We start from the raw sequence: 17,108 nt of genomic DNA, 5'->3' as shown, positions 1-17,108 counted from the left end.
CTTCCTAAAATCCACAGCAGGCAAACAGAACATTCAGGTATCAGCGTGCAGTTTCTACCCACATTATCTGAGAACAACTATGGCAAAGGCAGAAACAATCCTATAGGTAATCCTCGGGGGTCTTTTCATTGCAGGAAATTTCAACACAGTAAAATCATTATTTCTAAAGAATAAAATCAAGTAAACGAGAAGAGTAAAATAGAAGGCTAAATAAAACAAGTGAAAAGAAAACCTAGGTGCAAACTTAGTGTTCTAAAATCACTACTTTAAATGGTTATATCAGTAACTTGCAGACAGTTATCCCACACGTTCCTAACGTCTGGTAAAAGAAAGGAAAATACACGCTTTAAGTAACTAAGCACACAAATACAAGCATCATCACTCGCAAATTAGATAAAGTTAATAGTCAAACATGCATATCAATGAGTTTTCTTGGGGTCCTTTGTGAGCAACAGTCCTTACGGTGGTGATGTGGTAATTCTCGTTTTCACCCCTTTGGGGGTTGCTTTGGGGCCATGCTTGAGATCCTCAGGGAATTTAGAAAGTTTAAATTTGCAGTCCAGATTGTTGTATCAGTTCCGTCCTTGGTACGTCTAGTGTAGTTAAAAAGAGTTCTAATGAATTGTTGCAGTTTGGAGTGGATATATACCTTAGAGATGTACTTTCTGTTACTTAAAGATAAAGTTGTCCACAGGACTTTGGAGAGCCATGTGGCCAAATTCCAGGGAGGTGTTCTGTTGCCCCCTCGGTCGAGGGAGAGGGGTGCTGGTTCTTGATTCAGCCGTAAATTTGACTGAGTTTGGGGTTGGGAGTGTTAAGTCGACAGATTTACACTTTCAACTCCAGACTTGCTGAAGCCAAAAGGCCCTTAACTTTTGGATTGTTAATAAGTTACGTAAACACTCAGCCTTGAAGTAAAGTTTCAGCCAGTGTTCACTACAGATTTATGGAAGACAAGCATCAAGACTTCTCTCCGTCCTGGCACCCAGATGGTGGAATGAGCTTCCACTGGTGGTTGAAGTATATTTAAAAGGAACATTTTTATAGAAGAAGGTAAAAACACTCTTTCAGCATGAATTTGGGGCCTGGAGCTCTCTGTGTGCTCTGTTTGTGCAGGGGTTAGGAATGTGAATTGGGGGGCCCCTTGGTCCAAAGCCCCATAGGAAGTAAGCCTCTCACTTTCTCCCTTCTTCTCTTAGTTCCAAATAGATGAGATCATTTTAAAAAGGACCATATGTTCTGTCTTCGGTTTCAACAACAAGTCCACTATATAAACAGCTGGAATATTCTGTTCGAGAGGGGACATTTAGAATTGGCACGGATCCTCTCTCAGGTACTTTATAGTGCTTGATATGATACTGTTTTACTTTGTAATAAACATTTTACTAGCAACACAGTGTTAAAGGAGTTGTCCTTCACATCATCTTCACACCATCGCTACTTAATAAACAACATGGTCCACACAGCAGGCTCCCTCGTGGTCTTCAAGCATGAAGCAAAGACCGATTAATTATGAAGCAGTTAAACTAACACTAATGTAAGGACTTGAAATGCATTGTTTTGCATTTATGCCATGTGTAATTTTGTATCTTTCTTTCTAGGTACTGGCACTGGCTTTTCTTTTTGGCAGTGTCTGAGCTCAAGGGTAGTATTAGAGCATGTCAGTGTGGCATAATTTTCCTCTGATTGGGCAAGATATCATCTCCCTGTGTTTTATGTGGACATCTGTCCGAGTAAGTCTTTCTTCAATAAGAAGCACCACCTCAATATCCACAGAGTGTCTTCAGCATCTGACTTTCTTCATTTGCCTAATTTTCTTGCTTTTCTCTGTCCACCTTGCTGGGTTCACCTTGGACCCAGTGCCTCAGGTTGAGGTTTCCCCTTGGGGCTCCTGCAAGTGGAAGAAGTCCAGAAAAGTGGTGACCTGTAATGAGACCCTGTTGAACACAGCTATCGACAAACACTGGGTTTGATTTCATTAAGCTTTGTGTGCAAATGAGCAGATGATAGGGTGAAAAGATTTGACATGAAATTATTGCCATTGTTGTGTGCATGTGTATAAATTACGATGAATGTTGGTGAATCCAAATTTAAAAATTTTTAAAGTAACATGGAATTGTTCTGAACTAGGTTTCTCCTGGCTTTGACTTGCGGACATCTGTGCCTGGCTGGACTGACCAGAGGATGAAGTGCAAGTCAGTGATCAGAGAAAATGTGAGCCAGCATGGTAGGACCCCATATTTGCCTCTTACTACTGCTTTTTGTTTGACTCTTTGCATTGTGTTTATTTTGTGTGTATTTAAATTTTTCTGTGGCTTTTTCTGCAGCTTTGTTTCCATTTGTATCCATCCAGTACACAAAACATTGCGAAATGCATTATCTGTTATCTGTTATTTTATTTTTTTTTCATTAACCTCTGTTTTCTTTGTTTCTGCGACATGGAGTGGTTTCAAAAGAAGAACTCGATCAATCCAGATTTGTAAACCAGATTTGGAATATCTGGGTGTGCATCTGTTTCTGGGGCCTAGCCTGGGTGTGTGTTTATATTTTTTTATTATTTATTTATTTATTTTTTTTAATAGTTTCTTTTCTTTGAATGCTCTCACTTTATGGTCAGTCAAAGTAATAACTCACTCTGCCAAGCTCTGCCTTATTTTCCCAGCCCTCCAATCACTCCTTAACAACCACTGCTATCCGCCATTTTCTCCAAACCTCAGTTCATTATCAGTGTTTGTCCCATCTTCAGCTACGTTGAGGATACTAAGGTCCTCTCTAGTTTTTTGGAGATTCTCTTGTGCAAATAATTTCCCTGCTGACTAGCATTGTTATGTTATGTAATGTAATTTAGTTGTGGCTTTGGTAAGCAAATGTATGTTTTATATTTAAGTGTGCTGTTGATTGGGGTGCATGTAAATCCATCATTCTGCTTGATGTCAGATTATTCTTGCTATTGTTTTGTATCAGGGTACAACTATTGGAAAAGGTATAATGATGACTGCACTTCCATCAGTAGTTGGTTATAGTATGAAGTTCCAACATTGCAGTACATAGTGTGTTTGGAATTTCCTTCTACCAAGTTGTCGAACCCACTTTTTCCACACAGGTATACCTGAAAATTTATTTTTGCCTATGCCAGTGGTATGCTGCACTGATGTTGTATTCTCTACACTGTATTTGAATGATCAGTGATCCACGTTCTCCAAACTTCGTGTAAGGAGAGTAACTTCAGTGTTTTCTCTACACTAAGCCGTTGGGAGGTCAAATTGTGCAAGCCGTTCTCTACCCTAAACTGCTGGGAGGTCAAACGGTAATGTGTCCTTTACACTGAACTCTGTTGTTGGAAGGTTAAACTGCACAAGCTGCTCTCTAAACTGTGTATAGATATTCAAACTGCAGTGCATTCTCTACACTAAACTGTTGTTGGGAGGTCAAAAACTGAAGGATGTTCTCTACACTAAACTGTGTATGTGTATTCAGAATATGTAAGTTATTCTCTAAACTAAATTGCGTATGGGTATTCAAACTGTGATGCATTCTATACCCTAACCTGTTGCTGGGAGGTCAAAATGTGCAAGGCCTTTTCTAAACTGTGTATGTGTGCTGAGACTGTACAGGCTGTTCTTTAAACTGCGTAGGGGTATTTAACTTCAATGTGTTCTCTACCTTAAACTGTTGGGAGGTCAAACTATGCAACATTTGGTGTGAGCCCAAACTACAGTGTGTTGTCTGCACTAAACTGTATGGACAATCAAGCTGTGCAATGCGTTCTATCTGCTAAACTGTGTTTGGAAGTCAGTCAGTGCAATGTGTTCTCTGCATGAAACTGAAAACAAATCAAACTGTGCAATGTGTTCTTTACACTAAACTGCTGGGAGGTCAAACTGCCAAGGTGCTCTCTAAATTAAACTGTATATAGACATTCAAACTGCAATGCATAACTATGTTTAGGATCACTCAGTGTGCTTCTTCATTTGCATTCATCTATATACTGTTATTGATTTAAATGTATTTGATGTTTAAATGTGGGACTCACTTCATTTGTAGTCTTTCTATTGAATCGCATTCTCTCTTGCATAATATCTTTATCTTAAGTTTTCTTCATTACTGCACTTGTAAATGTGGTATGCTGTTCATCCAGCAGGCAGGTCGGGTAATTTTATTTATTATTTTTTTTCCCTCACTGTGCTGTGTCTTTAGCATGTTATACTGGAGGTGTTCTTTTAAACTGCACATACGAGACATTTAATGGCATTCATAATAATACTTTATGAATGGCTTTAGCTGTATTTTATTCAACAGTTTCTGCAGCTGAATTTAAACTGACCTGTTATTTGTACATCCAGAATGAGAAGGCTGAATGACCTCTTGGAGCGTGTCAATGAGGCAATGAGTTTTCCTCTGATTGGCTATAATAAAATCTCCATGTGTTTTGTGTAGATTCAGGTGAGTTTTTCTTCAGTAAGGAACACCATCTTGATATCCACAGTTTCTTTATCGCTGCTATTTATTTGCCTAATTTACCTCCTTTTCTCTGTCTACCCTGCTGGATTCACCTTGGATTCAGTGCCACAGGTTGAGGAGTCTCCCCTGTGGTCCTGCAAGTGGAAGTCCAGAAAAGTGATGTCCTGTGTGTTTGTCTGTGTGAGACTAATTGACTGGTATTGTAATTGCTGTCTGTGTTTTTATTAGGGATAAAAAGAATCTTCAATTGCCAAGTGCCAAACTGTGGCAAAAAATACTACCATGCTTTCCACAAAGTAGAAGTAAGGATGTGTTTATTATAGTGACATAACTAAGACATAATACATTTCTAAATTACTGTAAATATAATTTACATTTTTTTATGAGTATTAGAGTTCCCACTTACTTCATCTGCTGACCAAGAAAAGGCTCCATCTTCTTAAGCTGCTCTCTCACCTTGCGTGAATCATTACTTAGTTCACACTCTGACAAAGGAATGGCTCCTTCCACTCCACCTAGTCCTTCCTCTCCACCTGGTCCTTCAGCTGAGGTTTCTTCATCATGGCTGTCTCAAACACCTGAGCCAGCCAAAAAACTTGAAAAGGAATTGCTTGAGCCAAACTCCATCAAAACCAACTGTACTGTCTGTGGGCATAAAAAGAAAACAGTTGCTGAGCTGGAAAAAGAAATAATTGTCCTCCAATTGCAGCTGGGGCCAGAAACCAGGGGTTGAGTGCCCTTTCCCCAGAACTGCCAGGCAAAGGCAGAAAGATTAAAAGTCCAGGAAGAACGTGTCGTAATTGACAAACGAAAAAAGCAGTGATAGAAGTTCAGCTGCTCTTTTACTGTGGTGGAGTCCCCCAAATACAGTATGTAACATTATTTTGTATAATACACATTTATCTTGTATACACTTCATTTACATTATATGTTGATGTACTTAAACTACATTTTACAGAGCGGAAGCTGACTGATTATTTGGAATTTCTTGTGGGGGAAATCCACCCGCCAAAAAAAGGAAAAGGGGGTAATTGCAATTGACCAGATTCACAGGTTTCTCATTTTTACTGGGGAAGGGAATCTGCTAAAGGGTAACTATGCCTTCTTGAAGAAACATGCGTCAATCAGAGTAAGAAGTCTTTGTTGTGACATGGACTTTTCGAGCCATATTATTCACTGATGCTTTCTTACACCTCAGTGATCGTGCTCTGGCTAGTAAGATCTTTTACAGCAATGCTGAAGAAAAAATCATGCAATTTCACAATATATTTCGATTTTGGACTCCACGTTATGTAGCTGTGGGAATGGGACGCCAAATAGGAGCAATGACAAACATGCCTGTTCCTGTTGACCTCTGCCTCCTCCATCTCATTGACTGTGTTGACTGAAGTAAGTTCTTTTAATATAATCAGTCTATTTTACTTTCAAATTACAGCTAAGTTTGTGCTAATGTGTGTTTTTTATTTTTTTTTATTTATTTATTTTTTTCCCCACGAAGGTTGAAAAACATAAATCAGCAGGCACTTATGATCTTGCCCAAATCTGCCTGACATATGAGGAACATGGGTGGATGACCACATTCCTGGACATCAAGTAAGGTCTCCTGTGTGGTCTTTTACCCAGTTTCTTTTTTTAGTTTATCAGGGGAGCAATGTAGAAAACTACTGGAATATTTCCAGATGGAGTGGACAATATTTGGGGGGAAATACACCTCTTGCCAAATATGAACCTCCGTATGCCATTCCACATGAGCTTTGAAACTTGTTTCTTCTTGCAGTCCTCGCTATGAGAGGGACTTTGTTATCTAAGATCTATGTTCTTGTGTACTTAAAGACAAAAGGCATCAGCCCCCAGGAGAGGAGCAAGGTCCAAAGATCATATGCCACTCTGAGGCAGTGTCAGTACAATTTTACATTCCATTTAACACTGTCTCAGAGGCAGCTGCTGTGAGAGTAATCCAAAGGTCTGCAGTTGGACTTTTCGCTGTATCCCCTGCCATTGGCTTTGCTACGTCACCGGCTGATGACATCAAGGGCAACTCCAGATCCTGCAGAAAAACAAAATCGAGGCTGTGTTATGATTCCCTAGAAGAATCCTCCTCAGATTCCTCCTCAGAATCCATAGAATCAAAAGTGAAAGAGTCTGAAAATGATTCTTTAAAGGTTTCAGAACCCAAAGATCATCATTCAGTTTCACTGTCTGGGTTCTAGTTCCTCTGAAGATCATCATGCTCACAGGAGCTCCCATGTACCCCAGTTGATCAGCATCTCTCCCTGATGTTAAATAGCTTTTTTCAGTTTCATTAAAAACATATTATATGGCCCTTGTGTTAATGTTTCTTTTTCTCTGTGACAGGAAGAAAAAAACTACACCACTGGGGTCAATAGCAAATGAATGAATGAATGAATATGCCCAGGTGAATGTGGATTTCTGCAAATCTTCTGAAATCACAAGACTGAGCTCTGCACATATCACGTTACATCGGGTCGACAAACAACAAGCGTTTTACTGGTTCTTACCATAAGACTCCTCCTCTGACAAAGAAATTCAAGGCATGTGTGAAGACACTGATATAAAAAGCCTTACATTTTGAATATTTGAGAAGTCTTTGGTTGTCTGTGAATATATTTGTTTTGATGTAAACAGATTTTCTGATTGCTGCATTTGTTGTTCATATCTTTTTTTTTGAAAATTGACATTTAAAGATCCATTCACTCTTATTTTCGTATGTAAAAAGTAGAAACTGCTTTATTTGTTTATCATATCTGTAATGGACAATTTTAAAATTAAGGTTAGTTCTTTTTTTTTTATTTGAATATTTAAACAGACAAATTACCAAAAATGTTGAATTCAAAACTAATCAGTTAGTGCTTGTGATGTAAAGGTCTTCTAATTTGTTTTTAGTATATTTTACTATGGTTTTTAACTGTTTATCGTTATTTTACTTTTCATTTTAAAATATTTAACTCTAACACAGTGAAAGTAAGAAACAAAAGTTGAGCTTGTTAAATGTAAATGTTGTAGTTTGTTTTTAATAAATGTTATATTCTGAGGCTACAGCATTGTCATTGTCTTTGAATGGGAGGAGAACTAATGTCACATTGTAATGCAATGTAAATGTGCAGACTTTACCTTATCACTCATTACACTGATAAAAAGTCTACAAGCATTTCAGGGTTTGCAACAAAGATTTAGGGTCTGAGTTACTGGCACTATTATATGAACGCCAGAAGCCCTTCCTTTTGGGAGGATGTATGGACATAGGATCTGGACAGGTGTGCTTGGCTTGGGACCCTGAAAGTGATCGCGGAGTTAAATTTGCATTCTGCCCTAATTTTCTCTAGGGTTAGGAGCCAGTAGTACCAAGGCGTCTTAGTAGCATCAGACCGGTTCAATCCCATTTAACAAATGGGCTAGGTGGGTGGGAACACTGAGCCCTCATATGGCACTTATACTGGGGCTTATGGTGGACTGCCAACATAGGGGTCCAAACATGCCCCTCTTTCGTGCTCCACAGTGTGTAGCCTGTGGTGGGCCACATTTATAGATCACATTTTTAGCCCATTGCTGGGATGGCACTCCAACATCGAGGCCCATACGTGCCCACCATTTCATGTTATATGTGGGCAACCCAAACTTAGTGCCTTTAAATGGGGCTGGGTGGATTTGTGTGGGTTTTCCACAGCTGGGCCATTAACAGTATGCCAATGTGTATACATTACCTCAATGTTATGATGTTAAAATGTAATATGTTCTAAAATATTTTGCTTAAGTATAAACCTGACTAAAAATACAGACACAGATTCATTATTTTATTTATTTTCCATAATGGCAGACAATGTTTTATTTTGTAGTCACAGTGTTTTACAAGGAAATTATACTGATATACCAATAATCAGGACACTTAGAACGGATGTCATAGCAACGTTCAACTGACTTTATTATACCAACATTGTTAGACCAAGTTGACACACTAATGCCATAGAATAATGAAAGTAATACCCAAATGGAAGACAGACTGACAACCTGTCATAAGAACTTGAGCCTGTGTCATATTATTTGTGGGCCAGCCCAGTGGTGTACTGCCCAAACAGAAACCCTTTGGGGCCCACTGTGGGTTCAGTGATGTAGGCAAATACAGAATTATCTATTGGCTAGGCTGAACCCACACAGCCCACAGAGAGCCCTCAGTGGCTCACATGGGCATGTTTGCACAGATGCTACTGTCTTTTTAACCATCTAAATTTTGTCATCTATAATTTTATCATTTGGCCAAAATGCTTTCAAGTGTGAGTTTAATGATGGCCGTGTGTTTAATGGTGTAATGAAGCGCTGCACAGACTGTTTTTAATGTTGCAGAAGTACACTGAGGCTAGCAGCCTTAGGCTAACATTAGCTTCGCTATCCTCAGTGTATGTCTGGGACATTGCATCATTAAAGACACAGTCATTAATCCTGAATGCATAATGGCTAAATGATAAATTATTATAGATAATGTATTTTTGATGGTAGCTCAACTTCTTATATTGCGGCTCACAAAGCAGAAAGAGGGAGCCCCTCCACTTTCATGTTTGACAGTGGTATTAGAGCATGGTGTGGGTAGTTCTGGATTTAGATTATACCTGTACTGTGTCATGGAAAAACATTATAAGTTTGGCATTGGTCATGTGGGTCATGAATACAGAATGGTAGCTCATTACCTGTTAACAGATTCAAAAATTGTTTCCACGTCCAAAATTATAAAAAGAATACATCTACATTTCCACATGTATATGAGTACTAAACTAATTTAGCTGTGTTTTGTACTATGAAGCCTGTTAAATTGTTGTCTGTATTTGTTGTCAGATAGAAATATGGGGACAAAGAGGAGAGAAACATCATAATTTGTTTCAGCTGTTGAAGCTTTCACAAAAATGATAGCTACCAACATGTCTAAGGATTTCCAGATACATCTACAGATGCAAAAATCCCAACATGAGCATGAGGTAAAGCCATTTAGCATGTTGAATCAGGCAGTTACAGCACAAGGTGCTCCTCAACAAAGTCTACTTCTTCCTCCTCATTTCATGCTTACCAATCGTGCCCCCTCCCATATCACCTTCCCAACTGCTACATCGACCACAAACATATACTGAGATTCAGCATCAGCCCTATTATGTAGAGGAATTCATGCCAAACTGAAATTTAATCACTAGAGTGGAAAAATGTGAAATGCAAAGCACATTCCTTTTCCATACTGACATGCAGAATATGTGCCAAAGCAAAAAACAAACCCTCTATAATGCTGATTTCATGTCACTTGACCTCTTTACTGAAAAACAATACATAAGGCTTTGAATTTTAAACACAAAATGCTGAATGTGTCAGAATTGAACACAATTGACTGTGAAATGTAATAAATGCACAGCTTTTACTTTTAATTTTGGTACGTTTTGATGGCTAAAATTAAAACAGTATTTTGGCATCAATGACTCTGTAAGAGTTTCTCAACTCCAAAATTCCTGTAAAATGTAAATAAATATAAATAAAAACAGAATGCAATGATTTGCTAATCCCATAGATCCATATTTTATTCACATTGGAACATAGAACACATACCAGATGTTGAAAGTGAGAAATGTTACCATTTCATCAAAATATTAACTCATTTAGAACCTGATGGCAGCAACACATCTCAAAAAAGTTGGGACAGGGCCACATCTACCATTGTGTAACATCCCCTCTTCTTTTAACAACAGTCTGTCAACGTCTGTGAAGTGAGGAGGCCATGTGCTGGAACTTTTTAGCCTTCCCTGAAAGAGACGTTGTCTGTATGAAAGCATATGTTGTTCTAAAACCTCTATATACTGTACAGCATTGATAGTGCCTTTCCAGATGTGTAAGCTGCCCATGGCATAGGCACTAATGCAACCCCATACCATCAGAGATGCAGGCTTTTTAACTGTGCACTGATAATAAGATGGATGGTCCATCTCCTCTTGAGTCCGCAGGACACGGCGTCCGTGGTTTCCAAAAAGAATTTCACATTTTGATTCATCTGACCACAGAACAGTTTTTCATTTTACCTTAGTCCATTTTAAATTAGCTTTGTCCCAGAGAAGACGGTGGTGGATCTTGTTGACCTATGGCTTCTTCTTTGTTTTCTGGAAGTGCTCCCGAGCCCATGCAGTGATTTCCAGTACAGAATCATGCCTGTTTTTAATGCAGTGCCGTCTGAGGGCCCGAAGATCACGAGCATCCAATATTGACTGTTGGCCTTGTCCCTTGCGTACAGGGATTTCTCCAGATTCTCTGATTCTTTTGATGAAATTATGTATTGTAGATGGTGGGATATCCGAAGTCTTCGCAATTTTACGCTGAGAAAAATTTTAATGAAATTGTTTCACAATTTTTAGGCGTAGTTTTTCACAGATTGGTGAAATGGTAAAATGTCTCACTTTCAGCATCTGATACATGTTCTATTGTGAATTAAAAAATATGGGTCTATGAGATTTGCAAAACATTGAGTCTGTTTTATTTACATTTATTTACATTATACACAGGATTCCAACTTTTTTTGGAATTGGGGTTTAAATAATTTTTTGATTAATGATTAATGATTTTTTGAAATGCTACTGAGTTCTGACTGCCAAACAGTTTTTGCACAGTGTAGCTGGGTTTCCTGTCACTGTGGGCCTCAGTGCACAGTAGTAGAGTGCAGAGTCTGATGCTGCAACAGAGGAGATCAACAGATCCACCTGGTTTTTCTCTTCATTTACAATTGCAGACACTCCAACAACTGGAGGAACAGCATTTTGTGTAAAGTTAGTTTCACTGACCGAGATCAGAAACTCAGGTCTGGATCTGGAATACTGACGATACCACAGCAGATAGTCATTTCCAGCAGATCCAGTGTAACTGCAGGACAGAGTAACAGAATCTCCCTGTAGGACATTAACAGTGGAAGAACTTGGTTCTATTCCCTCACCAGAACAGTAACCTGCTGAACAGAATATATTTTAAAGTTATAAATGAAATTGTTAAAGTTTAAGACTTTGATAAACTGGATAATTCCTCTATGGTGTGTTTAGGTGATGCAAAATAAATTTTTGTTTGAAAAATAATTGCTTTAATTGTATGTATCATATCTTACCTAAAATGAGGAATAGAAGCCACCATCCACCAAGACATGCCATGACTGAACAGTGTCTCTTATAGCTCAGTTTTTGCTGTAGAGTGTCTGAAACTTTACTTTAGAACAGCCCAGTGACACATGACACGTCAGTTCTTAATCAATTTCTAGAAGAAATCTGCCCCCTGCTGAAAGATTACTATAATGATGTCTGTATGTATATAGAAGAAACTCTGCTACACCTTAAAGCATTACATTATTCAGTTCTGGGTAATTCTGACCTGCCACACTCAAACAGAAGTAAAAGTAGTCATCTAAATAATTACTTGAGTAAGAGTAAGTTTGTAGAGAAAAGACTACTTAAGTAGGTAATCACTTTAAAGCCAGGTAAGCCTGTGCACTAAATCACCCATGGGTGTGAAAGTGTGACTAATGGACAACAAAAACACCAACGAGGATGAAGAATGATTAAAAATATGACTTTAAATTTAGTATTTTTCCAGATATACTGTGATGACTCCAGAAAAGAGGCAGGACAAAGACGCAATGCTCTTTATTGGCTTAACTCACACTTACAGCATTGGATTAAGTAAAGGGTGGTTGGCCAGAGGAACAGAACTCATATTTCACATACATAAAAATGTAAACAAAACCAACCAAACTAGCTGGCTAGTTCTAGTATGACACATACAATTTAACTAACATGAAATACCAAAGAGAAGGCTGCCAAAACACTCAAGTAAGAGTATAATGTGTAATTTATGAAAATGAAAGTGTGAGTTAAATCATTTAATAACAATTTTATCCCTCAGGCTCTGATCATATTTGGTAACAAGTAATTATAATGTAAGTGTTACTAAGTTCAACATGGGTTTTAACACAATTTAACACAATTGTTTTAACACTGAGCTTAGTAGTCACTAAATATTTACACAGTTGTTGAGAAATCCAATGGAAACCACACAGAAAGCACAAAGAAAACTAAAAACACATTTTTAATTAAATACACTTAAAGCACTAAACACTATATGTTTTGATTGTACAGATATAATTATCATCATACAGCACTAATGTTGTTTTTGTGTTGGTTGACCAGAAAAAGCTGCGTATATGGGTGTCACCAGGAAAAATAGAAGAATAATCAGGCAATGGCTTTAGGTATTCAGTTCAACTTTTTCACATTAATGTTTTCTATACTGGATATTTGTTCCATGGACAAAGACAGCGCAAGCTGGCATGCATTTCAATGGTAATGGGTTAATAGATTAGTTCTGAACATGTCATTATCAGGTTAAAGTGATGTACACATTTTTAGTTACTAGTTGAGACATGACTCAAGAATTTGTGTGACCTTACAAAGAGACACAAACTTAAGTATAAAATTGCACAAAACCGAATCAACCCAGTCCTGCTTATAGTGAACAGCAGGACATGTAGCTGTTTACACCTGGAATTTCCATTCACCCTCAAACAGTTCACATGGTGTTTGTTATCAGAAAAAAATGCACTAAAACTCTTTTAAAAGGTTTAAACTGTATTCTGTTTGCCACATGTGCATTGACTTTTTTTTTTTATTTTACACCTCAGTAATTTAACCTCGGTCATTTCAGACAGACAGTAATAACAGATAATGCATTGTTGTTTGGATGGTACTTTGATCTCCTTGTGTTCAAAGCAAACAGAAGGTGTGTGACTTTTTGTAAAGCATCTCAGAGACTTTGTATCACTGGGTACAGTCTTAGTTCTGTAACAGTGAGCTCAGTGCCTGATCTGGATGTAAATGATCTAAATCAACTGTCTGGTATATGCCGACCACTGGATGAACGGGCATTTTTAAACAGTATAAACTGTGTTTTTTTTCTGTTAGGATACTGTCTGTACCAGTACAGCCAAACATAATCATTGTTTGTTTTCATAAGAGCATTTCAGTGTAACAGATTCTCCCTCTTTTCCAAAAATATATGTCTCCTGATCATTTGGTCCAATTTGATCAGCACCAAACACACCTGAAAGAAAAGTAGAAAAGAAAAAGAGCATTTAAAATTGTAGTGCAATGCCATTAACTAAATATTTCTGAGCACATCCTCACAGTAAATACCTGATGTGATGATGAGAATGATGAGGAGGTTTCTCTTCATTGTGAATATGATCAGATGGAGTCAGTAGTGTGTTTAAGCTCTCAGTGCTCTAATGCTGATCTGTGTGTTAGTGTGAATCTCTCTGAAGTGAGAGCAGTTATGAGAGACTACAACAGGAAACTGCTGCTCTGGGGAGCTGCTCCACTGTGCTTTCTGTCTTTGTGGAAGGTTGAAGTGGAAATAGAAGCACAACCACCAGCAAAAGCCTACAAAATTAATCAAGAATAGTTAAATAAACGCATAACAATAAAAATAATTAAAATTAGTATTAATGCATGCAGAAATGCAGCTTTTTAATAAATCTTGTTTTAACTGGGTTATTTTGTAACAGATGTAGCCACACAGGAAAATCTCCAGTCTTGAATGAACTCTTACAGTGTTCATTTGTGTTCAGTTGTACTTTGGTGTTAATCAGACACTGGGGATTTTGCTATTTGAGTTCTAGTGCTTCTTTTTCATTTTTTAACATGTTCACACATAAAAGACGTTATTGAGAAACATTAACCCCTTAAAAACCCAGGCTTATTACATACTAAAGCTTAATATTCAGTAATTACAGGGACTTCAATGCAAACTGGTCGAGGTATTCTAGAAGAGGACACACTCAACAGCGCCACCATTCCTATAGGAATTAGGTATACACAGTTCTTTCTTTAGAAGATTTTTGTTACATATTATCAAGGCCTCTTTAGAGTCTTTGGTGTGAGATACACTAAAACAGTTGTAACTTCACTACAATCTGTGAAACTAGAGCAAGAGAACAGGACATAAAACATAATTTTCTAATCTGAATATTATTAATGAAGCCAACCACACCAATAATGATAGCAAAAAAAAAGAAACTGGAAGAGTAGAGATTGTGAATTTAAAGCAGTTAGATAGATGTTGATTGAAAAATTAATTAGGTTCATAAAGTAATTCCAGGGGGTTGGTAGGGTGTTACAAGGCTATTTTATCCTATGTATTTGCTAAGGTGTTGCTAGGCCATTGCTTTAGTATGCTAAGTGGTTGCTAAGGTGTTGCTAGGCCATTGCTGTGTTATCCTAAGTGGCTGTTAAGGTATTGCTGGGCCATTGCTTTCGTATCCCAAGTGGTTGCTAAGGTGTTTTAGGCCATTGCTGTTTCATCCTAAGTGATTGCTAAGGTGTTGCTAGGCCATTACTTTAGTATCCCAAGTGGTTGCTAAGGTGTTGTTAGGCCATTGCTGTGTTATCCTAAGTGATTGCTAAGGTGTTGCTAGGCCATTACTTTAGTATTCCAAGTGGTTGCTAAGCTGTTGCTAGGCCGTTGCTGCAGCATCCTACAGTATGCTACAGTGCGTCTAGGTGGTACCTGTGGTTTCACAGGTGGGATAGGCTGTTGGTATGTTCTCTCAGGTGTTTGTTAAGGTGTTACAAGGCCATTGCTATGTTATCTCTGAAGATTGCTGGGGCATGCTAGGTACGTAATAGCTGTTTAATTTTAGAATTATATACCCTTTTTATGATGGATGCCCTAAAGATGCTGTGAGACAGATGTGCTATAATATTATGTCAGATAAAGTGGATGATGTGTGTGACTACACTTTTTGGTTACCTGGATAGTAGTGATGATGCAGAACTTCAAAATGTAGATCTTTAATAATCTTTGTTTAGCGATGCATTTTCATAGTCAGTTAACTGAATAGATCGCCAAATTCAGTTCCATCTTAAGTAAAATAGGTCAAAATGAATCTGATTCAGGACTGAGGACTGAGTTATTTCATTTACAGCTGTTTATAACTTATAGGAATCAGTTAAACTATTCAGTTATATCTGTCTCTGTTCAGCATTTAAAACCATAGCCCAAAAATGAATGTGTATTTGTCTGTTTTTTAAACATAATTTGTTTGAGTCTTTCAATGAAAAGGGGTGACATCACAAAAATTGTAGAGGGAAGTGTGGCTAACTTCAGCCCTTGGCTAAGATTACCTGGGTATGGCATCCTTTTTTTATAGCCAAATATCATGTCAGTCATTAATTTATTGCATTTTCCCCCTAGTTTTATGATAAAAAAAAAACAAACCTTTGTTTAAAACAGTGATGAACAATAACAGTCAGTGATGAAGACTGATACTGAACAGTAACAGAGTAACATAATTCATAAAAATGTAACAGGACAACACAAATCACATTTTTCTTTTAAAATCTTTGGGGAATGAGGGATTAAATAATACTAAAAAGCTTATGTTTGTACTAATATCACAGCACAGTATTACACTACAGAGACATGCAAAATACTTTTTTTTTTAAAAATATTAATGTCTGTCCAGTGTAAATAAGGACTGAAACCTAAAAATGGTGTTGCCACCTTGTGGTACTTTATGTCACACTGCATGTATAAATTGCTTCATAGACAAGGGTGTCTTTAGATTTTTCTTCTTCTTTTATAATGTATTGAAGAGTTCAATTATAGTTGACACACAGTCTATAGACTATGTGTAACCTGAGTTGAACTGTCACATTTACACAGGTTTTTGTACAGTGTAGCTGGGTTTCCTGTCACTGTGGGCTGCAGGGCACAGTAGTAGAGTGCAGAGTCTGATACTGCAGCAGAGTAGATCAACAGATCCACACGCTTTTTGTCTTTATCCACTTCAGCAGACATACGAGGAGGAAGAGGATCAGTCTTAGCTCCCTGAGGATAAATGTACAGGAGAAACTCTGGCCTGGATCTGGGAAACTGACGATACCACTGAAGAGCATAATTAGTATCACTGGTACTGTAGTTGCAGGAGAGAGTAACATTATCACCCTCTGAAACATGCATTTTTCCTTCCAGTGGCACAACTGTCTGTGCTGATGTGTCTCCTAGAAACAGAACATTAATGAATAAAATAAAACACTAATTTAATTAACTATTTTCACAATAAAGGAATGTAATAAACAACAACACTGCTTGTATGTTTCCATTTTAACAAATTTTGTGACTTATTATCTGTTTTAAGACATTCTGCATTAAAAGTAGCATGAAATATGTTGTCCTTAACTAGACACATAAATGTATCTACTTAAAAACACAGTGTATTATTTGTAAAGCATTTATTTTCAGAGTGTTCTCATTAAAGTTCTCTTACCTAAAAGCAGTGCTAGGAGAGAAAGGATAGAGAGCAGCATGTTGATAGAGATGTGAAGTGACTGAGAGCAGAGTCAGAGCTGAATGGGATTAGTGTAGCTCTCTGCTGAGATACACAGCTCCACCCATAATGCAGCTCATACACTCATAATATACTGCTGTCATGCCTCACTTCTTTAAATTCAGTCATTTCATACAGGTTCACACTCATCTTCATTTCAACTTTTTTTGTCAGTATATCTCCTTTGTTCCTTATTTCTGGGTAATTTTTATTATATTATATTATACATACATACATCATCTAA

The 17,108-nt window shown here is 37.6% G+C and overlaps 1 long non-coding RNA gene and 1 gene segment (V, D, J or C); one reads left to right on the top strand and one right to left on the bottom strand.

Moving 5' to 3' along the window:
* Window positions 1-5,071: 5,071 nt before the first annotated feature.
* Window positions 5,072-7,212, top strand: LOC118801121. Of its 2 annotated transcripts, XR_005006458.1 has the most exons (4): window positions 5,072-5,330; window positions 5,420-5,850; window positions 5,960-6,054; window positions 6,817-7,212. It is a non-coding gene; the product is annotated as an uncharacterized LOC118801121 (long non-coding RNA). The 2 variants fall into 2 exon arrangements; XR_005006457.1 differs by having other exon boundaries at window positions 5,072-5,850.
* A 7,230-nt stretch (window positions 7,213-14,442) lies between these two features.
* LOC118801116 lies at window positions 14,443-16,924 on the bottom strand. The segment is given in 3 exon segments: window positions 14,443-14,457; window positions 16,249-16,538; window positions 16,805-16,924. Coding segments are annotated over 3 exon segments (345 nt in total).
* Between the last annotated feature and the right edge of the window lie 184 nt (window positions 16,925-17,108).

The sequence above is a fragment of the Colossoma macropomum genome, unplaced genomic scaffold (genome assembly GCF_904425465.1).
Source record: "Colossoma macropomum unplaced genomic scaffold, Colossoma_macropomum, whole genome shotgun sequence".
NCBI classification, from domain to species: Eukaryota; Metazoa; Chordata; class Actinopteri; order Characiformes; family Serrasalmidae; genus Colossoma; species Colossoma macropomum.
This window is presented reverse-complemented; position numbering and strand designations above follow the sequence as displayed.